We start from the raw sequence: 14268 nt of genomic DNA on the forward strand, positions 1-14268 counted from the left end.
TAACAGAAGTTAATTTTGCCTTGTAGCCTCAAATATATTTGGGGGGTAGCATGATTATATACACATACAGATCCACGCATACAGAGATTTCTGTACTAACCTGCACTTTGTGCACCACATCCCTGCTTCATACAAAGGGCTATAGGAGATATCTGTCAACACTGGATTACAATGGCAAGGACTCTTTGGTTCAGACAATCTGTAAACTCAACCTTAATTTGGTCTTTATTTTGAATTTTCACTCAATCTTATTTCTACATGAATTTACAAAAGAAAACTAAGAAGTATTCAGAGCAATGCGAATTCCTGCAGTCCTGTGAGTGACAGTGCAAGAGAAATACAGCTCACACCCATAGCTGCAGTGAAAGAAATTTCACATAGGTCTGGAAACCAAATGACAAGGAACACAACATTGGAACTTTTATTATGTGATACTGACTGCCCTCAAACTGAGGTCAAGAGAGGATCTGATTCAGTAAGTTTTTTTCTGTTTGGGTTTTTAAGACTCAGTTTGGAAAAAATTACCTTCTGTTAAAACTGAGATACAAAATTACTGGTGCTGATGGGCTTTTCCAGTGTGGTAAAGCATTCTACTGGTATTATTTTTGACAGGGCTTGTGATAACTAGTTGACATTTAGAGAAAATGTAATGATATTTTATTAGCATTATTTTGCTACCACTAATGGGCACAGATTTATTGATCTCTAGAAAACAGTGCCCATTTGAACCACATTGGCCCATATTCTTTATGGTCATGGAGCAGCACAAGAGCTGTAGATATCTGCAGTAAAACCATCCACCTTGTTATTTATATGAATACATCTTGTATTCATACTAATAAAGAGCTTTAATATGTTTGACTTAATATGTTTGACTAATGGCTGCAATTTGCAAAACATCCTGTGATGCTCTTGAATGAAAGATACTATGTTAAAATAAAGACCACCACACAAATACAGCTTGTGCTGATCTGAGACACTACAGTTCTCACTGTCGACTAGTAAGTTTACCAAGACAATGGCTGGTTTTATTTAATGTGCAGAAATCTTTCAGTAAATTGAAAGTTGGATGTTTTCAGTACAGTTATTCATTTTAATGTAGGAAGCTGCTGCTGCTACGAGGAAACATCAGGACATAAAATAAAGAATGGAAGTGGGGATGGAACAAACAGTGTTCTGCTAAGTAAATGATACTTTCCTGGCTCTGTCAGGATCCAAAAGCCCTAAAAATCAAAATGTGTGTCACTGGGGCTGAAAAATAATTCATGCTATTTGACAACCAAGGCCCTAAGAATGTGTTTGGAGGAAGCGGAGAGAGAAGACAGCAAGCACCACAACAGAAATTCCATGCCATGTTTAAAAACAAACACTAGCACCCACACAGAGAGGAAATCACCCATTAACAGGGATCCAAGGTTCATCAGTCTCTGGGATCACTGTGGCTGAAGAAGCAGTTTTTCAGGAGGGCACATCACAAAGCTAGAGATGCTGAAAAATACATGGGTGCTCAAAGGAATGAAAAGAGCATAGTTTTACAGATTTTATCCAGAGCTCATCAAGGCAGCACTCCCATTCACTGTAATAAGCTTTGGATCAGGTTCAACATCCAAGCGTAGTCCTCCCTCACTAGAATTGGCTGGTCGCGTCGGAAACTGTTTGGGCAAAGTACCCCACCCATAAACAGAGCGCTCGGGGAGAGTATGGTAGTAAGCAACAAATAATTTGTCTCCTTGCCAAGATTAGGGGATGTGTCTCCTACCCGTTCACCCTCTGAGACAATAAAATGAAGGCTATAGTAAGGTAATATCTCTGAGGCAATCTGAGAAGGAAGGCCACATGAATGAGGAGCAAGAGGATAAGGGTTCCTTCAATTTTGATGTCGCAAGCGTACGAAATGAGTAAGCAGTGGAGGACAGAAAGAAGCCACTAGCAGATGGATGCAGTGTTTCCATCAGCTCCTTTCTCTGGGGTCCTATAAGTAGGAAGAGGAATAGAAAAGAAATACAAACGTGAGCGTGGAAAGAGAATTCCACTACAGGAATTGCCACATCAGCTAGGTGGAAGACAGAGACACACAAGTCCATTTGCAGGAGAAAGAGAGCATAAACACAGTTAAGTGGATATTAATGAATGCTAAACAAGGATGGCAAGCTTGCTCTGAACTTACAAATCACATCCGCATTAATACCAAATGAGTTCATTAAGATTAACATTATTATGATGAGTATCAAAGGGATTAAAAGAGATTATGGCAAATAAGAGAGTCAGATAGGAATGAGATGTAATTACCTTCATATCTGGTTTATCTATAGCTGCAGAGAAAGACCCAGCATTCAGTTCACACTGGAGGAACCTAACTCACATTTTGATCTGAAGTGTAATTTTCGGCAAAGCTGATCTCAACAGTTTGGGCTGAATGTGGCCCAGGCATGTGCAGGACGAACAAAAGAAGGGTGGGAAGGCGAGCAGAGACAGCCAGGGAAGGGAGGAGGAGGCCTGCTCCTGCCCCAGCACCCTCACCCAGGTGCGGGAGACAACTTGGTGTTTGTGTCCCCCGTGTCCAAAATGTGACGTGAGGCCAGCCCTGCCACCATGCCTGCCCAACACCTGGCCTGCTCTGACCCTAGCGCTCACTGTACCAACTCTGAAAACTTCATTGGGCTTCACAAATACCAGCCAAGTCTTCCAAAACTCTTTAAGGGAAATAGTCTCACTGTAGAGCTAGGAAAATTGAGGAATCCAGGGGCAGATGAATCACATTCAGTGAAATAAAAATAAGCTCTCGAATTTTTACCTCTTGCATTTGTACCACAACTGCAGAGCCAATTCTTTTGTGCATGCAGAGACCAGCTAAGGAGCACCAAATTACATCTTAAAATCACACAGCTTACAGAGCAGATATTCTGCCAATGCACACATTCAACAATGCAGGCGGAAATGTTACGCGGGATCTTGGTGGGGAAAATTTACTGGGCCTCTTCCAGCCAGGCTCTGCTCTAAGCAGATTGCCTTTCTTCACAGGGTGACCGTGCACGGTCGGCTCTCCAGTGCAAACATCACTCCCCAGCTCTGGTGTGTTTGGCCTCTGGTTTGTTTGACAGGTTACATGTGCTTCTGAATATATCTTCTGATGCTCCTTTTCAGAGTGCTGTTAACATTTCTCTTGGCTGCTGTTTAAAAATTAGGTCCCTAAAGATATAATCCTTCAATAAGAAAATCCTCTTGCCAGAAGGCCTGGTTTCAAACATGTTGAGGCTGACTGTAAGAGCTGTTGACCTCTGACCATGGAGCTGGAAGTCCACAGGCATACCTGCACATTGGCTCCAAGATAGTGCAAGATGGACAGCTAGCACTGGAAGAATCCAAAACGGACAGCTACTTTCATTTTTGTGTTGTCCAAGATGAATGTGCATTTCAAAAGCACCTGTCAACCACACACAGAGCTGTCTGGCTTTCATCAGGACACCTATATCTCATTAATTATATGATTTGTTGCTCCAATAGGAGACACACATACACACACACACATATGTATACATATGGAATTTACACCTTCAACTTTTTGAAAGAATCCCTTAAAACTTTAAAACTGTTTTTTTCCTTGTGGTGCTCTGTTGAAATCAGTTAAGTAGCAGAAGTTCATTGTAACTTAGAGTTGTAATGCACTTCTGGAAGTGAAGAAGCATTTACATCTTCACACCCTCTACCTAACTTCACCAAGCACAAATCAGGAGGGTGGGGAAGATGAAGTTGATTTGTGAAAGTCACAAGCACAAGGCAGGGTCATCAGTCAGCCCACACTGACTAAAGCATCAAGATGTTCGCCTTTGCTCCCCTTCCAGCCAGGTGAAACATTAATAGATAGATAATACCAGGCAAGGGAGACTCTAATCCCCCATGGAATGCAACCCGATGCCCAAAGACTTCCAGGCCATGCTGCGCAGTGTATTTTATGTGTTTTTATAAGAGAAACAGCAAGGATTCATTTCTGCGTAGGCAAAGATGGAGCATGACAGCCTGTCATCCTCTGCCCAGTATCTTGCCAACATGGCTAGACACTATCCTAGGACAAGACTGGCAGACTTCTGCACAGTCTCCAGCCAGAAAAGGCGGGAAGGGAAAGAGTGAAGACAAGTCCACCTCAGCATCTGAAGCAGGCAGGCAAAGGGAAGAATCTACTCTGCTTTACTCTGACGGTCCATGGAGCCTCACTTCCCAACATTTCTAGGAGAAAATATGAGTCAGAAATCCTACGGGAACTCCTGCAGCAGCACAGCTCCCTCCACAACCCACACATCCTCAGCAGAACACTGCGCAATCTAATCCATATGGTATATCTGCACTGCAACTTGGGCCAGAGCCGGGTGCGGCCTTACGTTAGGCTATCAATGATAAAAGTTTGGCACATGAGCAATTGTTTGTGCTTGAGCGGTTGACTGAGGAGCTTGGAAATCAGGGCATTTAGGAAAAACCTGTGAGAATCGTGCGGGGACATAACAGCTAGACACAAGCTAGCTTTGCAGAGGGCTACCAGAGGGAAGGGAAGGCAGGAGCTGGTCAGGGGCTCTTGCCTTGTTCAGAGAGAGATGGGGAGGTTTTGCCATCACTGCAGAAAAACACTGTTTGGTATTTTGCTCAGTCAGGCCTCAGTACAGGTTTTTTTTCAAAAATCAACAAACCTTCGAAATGTGTTTAAGGCTATCTTCAGTCAGCCAAGCGAATCTTTGGTCCACTGCTCATCCAGTGGACACGAATGCAGTGCTTCCCTCTGATACAGAAATTCCCTGAAAGGGGCACTTCCAAGAGCAGTACCTTAGGAGCAGACAGCTCTTGACACAGAAACCTGATACAGAGTTCCTCCGAGCAGAACGGGTATCCTGAGGACACCAGCACACACCTGATACCTCGCATTCATCCCACATCTAAACACAAGCAGTGCTCAAGCAGGGGCTTAATCAGCGTTAAACTCTGCATGGCCCACCCTAAGGGTAATGTACTCATGGTGAACTTGGGGAAGAGGTACCTTTTCTCCCCCCTCCCCTACCTAGAGGCTGTCAGCTATGAGGAAAAGACTAAAAGGTCTGTAGAGAGACAGATTTAATAAGACAAGCACAGTGCTCTGTCCTGCAAAGGAAACCCCCGTGGGAAGATGCCCCAACTCTCAGGTACTTCTGGAGAGCAGACTATGGCAGGAGGGGATCTGTTGTGCAGGGTCAGGACTTCAGCAGTCCCAGCAATGGCGAGAGAGCAGACCATCGAACAAGCAATGAGCCGGCGGCGAGCTAAGGATCTGAATGTTGCTGACAAGTGTTAGGGATAAGCTCTGCAAACTGCCTCCCTTAAATGTTTTATTTTCTACAGCGGATTCCCAACAGTAGGAGTTTTTACACACTCTGCTAGGCAGAGACTGAAATGCTCTCTTCGTACAGTTTCAAATTCGCCAGCTACGCTCGAAGAACCACCCCTTTTTTGCCTTTGCCTTTCTCTTTTCTTTTTGCTTTCTCTGGGCTTTTTGTGAAAGAGACACCCAGTTTCAAGCCATTTAAAAAATATCAAAAAACCCTGGTGGAAAATAATTTGCAGCTGTGATAATATCACATTTTTTAGAATACCGTAATATAGTTTTAGTTTTAATAATAAAAGATAAAAAAGGGGAGTCTGTGAATAATTAGAGAGTGCAGTCTGAAGCCAGTTACAGTCACTGCAATTGATAATAAACTTAAAGCCCCTTGACAGCAGGTAAATGCTTTGCAACCCTGACCCCCTTCCTCTCACATTACTTAACAACCCTGCAGTTCCAGCATTACATCACCGTCCAAGCGATTGGTTCCTGCATTTTAACTCTCTCCCTGTCTCCTCCGATTAGGAGCAACACAATGATGGGGAAAAAAAAAAAACACAACAAACCACCAAACTTCTCTCAAGTTTGCGGTGCTCCTTGTTTGGGTTTGGTTTGGTCAAAAAAACAGCTTCTGCTGCTAAGAGTCGAGGTTACACACACCAGAAAACAAACTCTGTCGAAGTGGAAAACAGAGTGGGAAAGGGGGACTAGGGAGGGGAGGAGGAGAGGAGGAGGAAGGCAAGGGGGAGAAAAAGTATATAGAAATCAGAAAAGGAAAAGAAAATTAAAAACAAACCTCATGGACATCACTGAGCCTGAATTCCCTGCTGAGGTGCAGAACATGAGAGCCCTGGAATGAGTGTATGTAGAACTTGAGCCAAAGCTTAACTAGCCCGAGTGAGTCATATCCTTCCCATTTGATTCCTGTCCAAGTGATGATGTAATGCTCTGGCCCTCTCCCTCGCTCGCTCCCGCTCGCTACTCTACCTCCCTCCTCCCCTTTTCTCCTTTTTAGCTCAGTGCTGGTGAAGTCACCATTTAAATCTGGCAGAGCTGAAGCAAAAACTTCAATGTAACCAAAACAGCCCCAGGCCAAGTTCCAGACGTACTGAGACTCGGTGGTGCAATTGCCATTGGAAACGAGTAAACAGAGAAAGAAACAGTGCCGCCTCTGAACGGCCTGCGCAGCTGCCTGCCGGATCACAGGAAAATCCAGGGACGGGGCTGACATGATTGACTGGGGCTGATCAGAAGATATTGCACACAAGCTCCCGAACGCCCGCATAGTCCAGGCTTCAGGAAGATCCGGCAATTGGAAAAGGAGGAGATTGAGCCGGAGACAAGGAGGTCAGCGGAGAAGCCGTGAAGCGGACGCAACATGTTTGTGTGGGTCGGGGGAGAATGAACAGCGCTGCTTTTACAGGTTACGCGTTAGACTGGGATTTCTCTGCCTTAGCCGCGCAGGGCTGGAATCAAGCCCCACCTTTTTGAAGGAAAACTACAGGGCTGGTTCTTGGTGCGCCTGCAAACGTACAGGTGCAAGGCACTTTCTTTCTCCACTACTTCAAAGTACCAGAAAAGCCCCGAGCGCTACAGCGCTGCAAGCTTATGAACCAACTCACTGTGGTGATGCTGCTATTGCTTACCCCACATTGAAAACAGTTCCCTTCTGGTGTTTATCTCCCAAGTCTGATATTCGTGACTTTTTTAAGGATAGGGAATGTTTCTTATTGGAACTAGCAATTATTTTTCAAAACCGAAGCTTTTCATGTGTGCAGGCATAAGCTATTGTTGTGCGAAGCGCTCTGCTGCATCATACCGTAGTTTCTAAGTCCTCCTGATGTTAAATGCTACAGTGACTGTGGCTGAAATACCTCCTGTGTTCTCCCACACACAGGTTTTCTTCACTGTTCATCACTCACATTTAATTGTAGTCAACACAGTACAAAACAGTTGTTCCACAAAAAAAAGCAAAACCTAAGCAGCAATAATAATAATAATAATAATAATTATTATTATTATTATTATTATTATTGTTGTTGTTATTATTATTATAAGTTAAAATGTCCAAGTACACATGCCATCCCTCAGCAATTCAGAGACTAACAGTTTCAATAGCAAACTGCAGAGATGTAAGCATTAACAGCACCTGAAACACTGCAGAGGTATTTAAAAGTGACGCCTTTCATTATAGATCAAGAACTTCAGCATATTTTACAAAGTCACTTCACCCCATGTCTCAGAGTAAAGTTCAGTTTTCCAACAGTCATTGGACACACCTATCCCCCAAAATTCAGAAAACAATAGGAAAATATCAAAGCCTATGTGTTTTCTTTTCTTCCATATAATGATGTGAGTTTATGGCAAATCAATTTCTATTGCCTTGCAGCATTTTACCAAACAGGTTTTTTTGGGTGGCGGATTCATTACCTGATCAAAGCACTGATGCAACAGAGATTATTGTAAAATACCAAAGTCTCCTCCTGAGGACATTCTTATGGTTATAAATTATCTTTAGAATATATTTCTATGAATTAGCACCGTTAGCTTCCATCATGGTTAGTCCTGAATTCAGATAGTTTCAGTCATGAATTCAAATTATTTTTGTTTAAGGTATATATGATTTTTGCAGACAGAATGAGAGGAGGAGAAAAACAAAGGGTTTATCCTATTCAACTAAAAAAACACAGTTCTTCACAGCAGGCTGACCTGCTGGATGACATCCTCAACTGATATTGATGCTGCAGCTACTCAGAGTGACACCTTTATCAAGCAAGGCAGCGCTGAATTAGAGGTGATCAGCCATAATTATTACTGGCGCCACTGAAGCCTGTGGCTTGACAGCATCAGATGTGGTTGTTATAAAGTTTGGTCCATTGTGTCAATGGCCTGTATAACTCATTTATGTCTGAATTACCAGCTATTGATTTTTTGTCTTCTGTAATGTAATAAAATAAAAGTTAGATCATTCCTAAAGCTGTCTTTTAATTCCAGGCTTGCTGATAGTTTCATTTTAAGCTCAGCCCACTTCTCCCTCTCAATTAAAAAAAAAAAAGTAGCGACTTCCAACCCTCTTTCTGTGCGTGCCTAAGAGGTCATCTTCCCTCCCTTCTTTTTATTTTGTCCTCCTATATTTACACTGCTGGATTACATAGCTTCTACTCATCCCATTATGCCACTGGCATCCATATAAACTTTGTCAAGGGCCCACGACAGATCCCTGGCTTAGAACTGCTTCATGCTCATGAGGAATGTGGCTACAACTGAGGCACAAACTTAGATCACCAGGCCCACCTTTGGAAGGAAGGAAGCTGCCACCAAAGAGAAAACGATTATCCTGAGGAATCCAGGTTACCCTGGGGCTGCTTGTGCATATGCATCCATTTCTGCAGCCTTTGTCAGTGAACCAGCCTCTTCTCACTCCTCTGAAAGACCCACTTTCAAAACCCTGCTGTATTCAGAGCAAAATGCAACCAAAAAGACGGTGCAGGAGATGCAGGGTAGTTCACTGGCCTTCTGAGGCTTCAACCGCTTGCCTGGCAACTGTGCTCTTTCCTAAAGAAAACTTTGTTTACCAGAAGCAAGAGCAGACCCATTGTCCACCTGTGAGCATCTTAATCAAAATATTAGAGAAGTGACTGCATTTATATGGCAAATGGCCCTTTTAATTATTATTACCTTCATAGACACAAACTCAGAAGAATTCAAGTGTCTTGAAAACAGCCTTTGTCTTATAGAAGATACTTCCAGGAGTTGGAGCATTTTCTGAAACAACCGAGAAAGATCCAGGCAGCCTGAACTGCCAATCATTTTTAAATGACACGTTTACACTGATGTCCCATTTCAAGAAGCAAACTGCTTTAATACAGAGCTCATGCTCCAAAGGAGTTAAAAACTTATTTGTGCTTACTGGTGGGAATACAAAAAGTTCTTTCCAGGCAGGTATTTCCAAGGCCTATTGATTTTTTTCTTCCCCCTAACAGGAAACACTGTTTTCCCATTTTCCTTCCTGTGACAGACCAGTTAATGATAAAGAATGTCCTGTGTTCAGAGGAAATTCCACTTGCATGCAAGAGCTCCCTCTTTATCTGTTTACTTGTCTGTCTTTTCTTTCTCCCCCCACTCCACCCCCATCCTTAAATTTCCATGTTCAGCCACGCTCAAGAATAGGGCTGTTGTGATGAGAGTTGTGGGATGTTTTAATTCTAATGGGAGCCTTCTTCAAAGTAGCGCCCTGGCCAGCACAGTTATGACTCCAGCTTAGCTGTCTAGTTCAGGAATGATTGCAACACCCTCCCTGCAGCGTGTTTCATCCTTGGGGAAAGGGTGGTGGGGCACACCACAGATGTTTGGTGTAACAGAAACTTGACAAAAATCACTGCTCCTGCTGAAAGTTTCCAGTCTGAACAACCAGAAAGCTCTGAATTTCAAGAGCCCAAATGTCAGAGCACACTGGGATTATCTCAAAAGCATATTGTAACAAGGAACTGGGTGTACTATGGTTGAGATTGTGGATGGACAAATTATCAGTTCTACATGCATTTTAGGTGAGTGTATCACATACAGCCTTTAGGACTGACTTGTGGCCTATTTCAAACAGTGGCCCAAAGCATTGGCAAAGACCCTGTGGATGAAAGCAGCATAGCCTGATTATTTTTTTCTCTGCTTCTTGGCTCTTAAAGAGTCTTGATTAAGAAAATATTCTGTAATAATGGTCCTGTACTCAGTAAAGTCTCATTTTCATTCTGACATTATTTTTCATTTCTAACCCAAGAGCCTTACAGTCTCTGTGGAATTAGAGAGGCCAGATAATTTCAGGGTTAAATAAGCTTTAATGACTATCACATGTATGGAACCTTAAACCTAGCATTAAAAATTATTTTTTTAAAGTGGCATCTCTTCCTTTTTTAATTTAAAATAACCATCCAGGTGGTTTCCTAAGGATTTCTTTGCAAATTGCTTCCAGTGAACCTTTTCAGTTACAGACCACTGCAAACCCATGTGGTGTTATTCAGTGTTCAGTTCAACTTGGGTGTCCCATGTTTTCATAGTGGACAGAGGGACTATCTGTACAAGTGCCTGCACAGGGAGACTGTGAGGTCTGAGCAAACTAACTGTCACTAGTAAGGGCATAAGAATGTATAGGTCCACCAGTTTCAGCAGAACTAAAATAATGCAGGGTTAAGAGTGGATTTTTCAATTTGGTCATAAGATAATGGGATGCATGTTCCCAAGTCACTTGGGTGCTTCAGAAGAAGCCGTTCTCCTTTAAGGAGACTCAGATCAAAGTGCTCAGCATTGAGCTGTATCAGAGGTAGAGCTGTTTTTTCTATGAGCTCTCCAAATCATAATGAAATGGAATATCTGGGAATGTTCTTTGTGAGAACTGCCCCAGATTTCTTGTACACAAGCACTATAAGAAACTGGGTTGAACTAAGTCTAAATTAATCCTGGAGCAAAGATCTCCCTCTCTCACTCGTCTGTGCAAACGTGCCACTAAGTTAGAAACACGCTACTGAAAATGTTTAAGGAAGAACTAGCAAGAATTTGGGTTCAACAGCTCTGGAGCCAGATGCTCTGTGACAAACCACACAGGAGTGCAATGGGCATGATGGCCAGGAGACTTCCCCATAATATTTTGGCAATGAATCTTAACCCAAATCTTCAAGAATGATCTCAAGATAAAAACCCCTTCCCTGGTGACAGTCCTAAGCATGTTAATGCCACTTGGGGTCATGTTTTTTGTGCTGTGGACACTCAACCACTAGCCAATGGAATTGTCTACTTATTGTACGCTCGCCAAATAGCTGTGGGCCAGTGATGAGTGGCTGACCTGGAAGTGAAGAGCTCTGTATCCAATTACATATCACTGAGTCATCTGGTCTAAGTAGCCAGCTATTTTATTACAGCAGTAAACCACAAATACCTAAGACAAATAATGCAGCAAATTATGCAAAATAATAAATAATGCTTTACATTTATGTAGAACCTTTCACCCTGAAAGATCCCAAAGCACCTTGCAGGCCAGCCATAAAAAGTCACGCAATGCAAGCACCCCTGACATGGGAGATGGCAGCCAGACAGCAAATGGCACAGGAGTGCAGAGGGGAGATGTTGACTAAGGACAGAAGTAAACAGCTGCAATTATTTTAAAAATGCCATGTAATCTTTAATGTTCGCGTGTAATGAACAGGAGGTTCCCTTCCCCCTGTGTGATCCTGATTACTCTAATGGATAATTAGCACATGCTCGTTGAAAAGTGGAGCCACTGATATTTTTAGCGTTGCTTGAAGACGCTTTGCCATCCATGTACCCTAAATATTTTGCCGACAGACCTCAGTTATCTTAATCTTCAGTGTGAAACTCTGCGTGCTTTACCTTGGATGCAGATTAAAACTTGTATCACATATAGTCACATCTCAACTCTTGTTACAGGGAAAAGGATCTGGTTTTGATGTTCTTTCCCCACTGTGCTTCTAACAGACAGAAAAGTAAGCTAAATTTGCAAAATCTGGATTAAAAGAGCAAACTCATATGCCGTAAATAAATATGTGCTGTGGAGCACAGTATGGTAAACACTAGAAAAGAGTACAGATTAGTTCTGAAACAAATTTCCCTCTTCCCCTAAACTGTCTTCTTCCTGCATTTTTGTTAGCCCTCATCTTTATTTTTCAGCATGATGAAAATAATTAATATTCTAATGAAGTTTATAAAAATAGGCAAAGCTCTGGGACTCAGTTCCAATTGGAAAAGGAGAATGCTGGGACTCAGATCACCTTATCACCTTATGCTCCTTACAGCAGCATAGATTTACAGTGCTATCTGATAAAAACGCCCACACCACTTACTTTTAAAGGTACATCCTCCTTTGCTTGTAATCCAGCTGACAGTACAATACTTCCTCCATGAAAATCAACAGCTATAACCAACCACTAGGAAATGTTTGCTGGACAAATTGACTTAAGTTTTGAAGTTCCATGAATTACACATAGCCAAGCAACTCTGCTGGTCCTGACTCATCCTCAGGCAGTGCGTCTACACCATTCTGTCACTATCGGGATGATGAGAATTCATTTATCCAACTGGTACCATTTTTAACTTGGCTATATCCAAAGATCTGGATTTAATTTACATCCAGCTTCTTGACATCTAAACACCAGCCTCTTTTAGAATATATTAGATTTTTACAAGAATGTTTCTTAAAAACCAAAGAAGTCTGCAACACAGAGACTTAGATGCGGACACAGCTAAGGACCATCCTGCAATTCCCTGATTTGCAGTGACTCGCATTGAAACATAATGCAATGTAAAGTTTTCAGTGTAACAAGTTAACATAAGAATTAAAACTCCATTGTTGACAACATAAAGCTATTACATGATTAGACATTTTATTTTAAAAGGGAAAACTATTGTCTTTTTCCTTTTTTTTTTTCTTTTTTTTTTTTTGGATGGGAGTTAAACAGGAAATCCTAGTTCAGTTTCCTTCATAGTAACTGCTCTTGTCACAGACTCATTTCTGAAATCAAGTGAGGTCCATCTGTACCCACTTATGTTTTTAGGATTTACATACTATGTTTAGTCCTCCAGTGCTTTTCTTCTGGAAAAGTATGGCTATCTACTATCTCTAAACATATTAAAAACAAACAGATCTCTCACAGACACTCACACAAAGCCTTTCAGGACTCTGAAAGGAAAGCATGTGCATTTTACTGACATCACAGTCAGAGTTACAACACCAGCTTTGCTGTAATGACAAATGAAAGAGAAATTATTTCTAACTTCACTTCCACATTCTGTGGGGCACAATGCTGCTTTACTTTTAACACCAGTTTCTATGAATCAAAATGTACAGCTTTTCTAGCCTTGCATAACAAAAGAACAAAACAAAAAAAACCCCACCCCAAAACAAAACCAAAATAAAAAAATCTAGCTACAAAACATGTATGTACACTGAAATACCCAGTGGATAGGTACATATCCCACTCAACAAACTATGCCTACCAGATTTATATATGGAACAGTCATCTGCTTGGATACCCTTTAATGCTAGCCTGTTCCTGCCACTGTGCAAAACCAAATGGTTGTGTTTTTCCTTAGTGACCATAGCCCATGTCAGTGAGACACTTCTGCAAATTCTGTATTGGAAAAATCTCAGTGGCATGCTGGCACCCCTGGTGACTTTTCACATAAGGATAGAAGATCAGTTTTCTGTTGAAAAATGAACTGCAGTCAGCTCAATTTTAAAAATCCCAACAAACTAGACTGTTGTTTAAATGAAAAAAAAAAAAGAGATTTATTATGGAAACAGGATAAACAAATTAAAACAATGATGACTAACTCATCTGAGAACCTGTGGAGCTCACTTACAGCCCAAGATTCCCTCTAACATAAGCGGACATGTCTATGAATATAGTTGAAGAGTTTTTATACAAAAGAAGCAGCGCCTAGATCAGTTTCCTTGCTTAAATGGAATATGTCCCTTCAGTTTTTAAAATTCCAAACCCTGAGCCTTTATTCTTTCTCTCTTGTCTCCCCAAAATTTTCCCTTTGTTTCCTCTTTCTAAGTAGCATGAACTTACTTTCTTAGGATTTAGAAATGTTCTACTGTCTTTGTCCCTCATGTTCAAGCTTTTGTGCGTTAATTATTCTGCATGGAGATGCCAATCTGAATTCAGCTTGAAACCACTTCAGGGCTTATATATTCTTGTAATTGCTTCATAACTGGAACATATGTCTCACCACCCTGCACGTCAATAGTTGCAACATCGTTTTCTCTGGCTTTTACCAATGCAATTTTACCTCTTTCATATCTGTCCAGACTCCTGCTGCAAAGACTTTTTTTCCCAATCCTTTCTGTTGAACATGCCAGCTCTCTCTGTGTATCCCTTAATCACCAGAGTCCTTCCTCCTGAAGTTACTTACTTTCA

At 41.8% G+C, this 14268-nt stretch overlaps 1 protein-coding gene across 3 annotated transcripts in view; it reads right to left on the reverse strand.

The window, feature by feature from the left end:
• CREB5 (cAMP responsive element binding protein 5) overlaps positions 1–14268 on the reverse strand; it is a 261732-nt gene that overhangs the window by 97924 nt on the left and 149540 nt on the right. The window contains exon 1 of one of the 3 annotated variants that reach the window (XM_064444345.1): positions 6138–6212. The exons of the other annotated variants lie outside the window; for them this stretch is intronic. Coding sequence (XP_064300415.1) covers positions 6138–6184 — 47 coding nt within the window. The 5' untranslated portion in view covers positions 6185–6212. Of the gene's footprint in view, positions 1–6137; positions 6213–14268 lie in introns of those variants that run through there. 3 annotated transcript variants of the gene reach the window in all.

Source organism: Phalacrocorax carbo, chromosome 2 (genome assembly GCF_963921805.1).
Source record: "Phalacrocorax carbo chromosome 2, bPhaCar2.1, whole genome shotgun sequence".
Classification (NCBI taxonomy): Eukaryota; Metazoa; Chordata; class Aves; order Suliformes; family Phalacrocoracidae; genus Phalacrocorax; species Phalacrocorax carbo.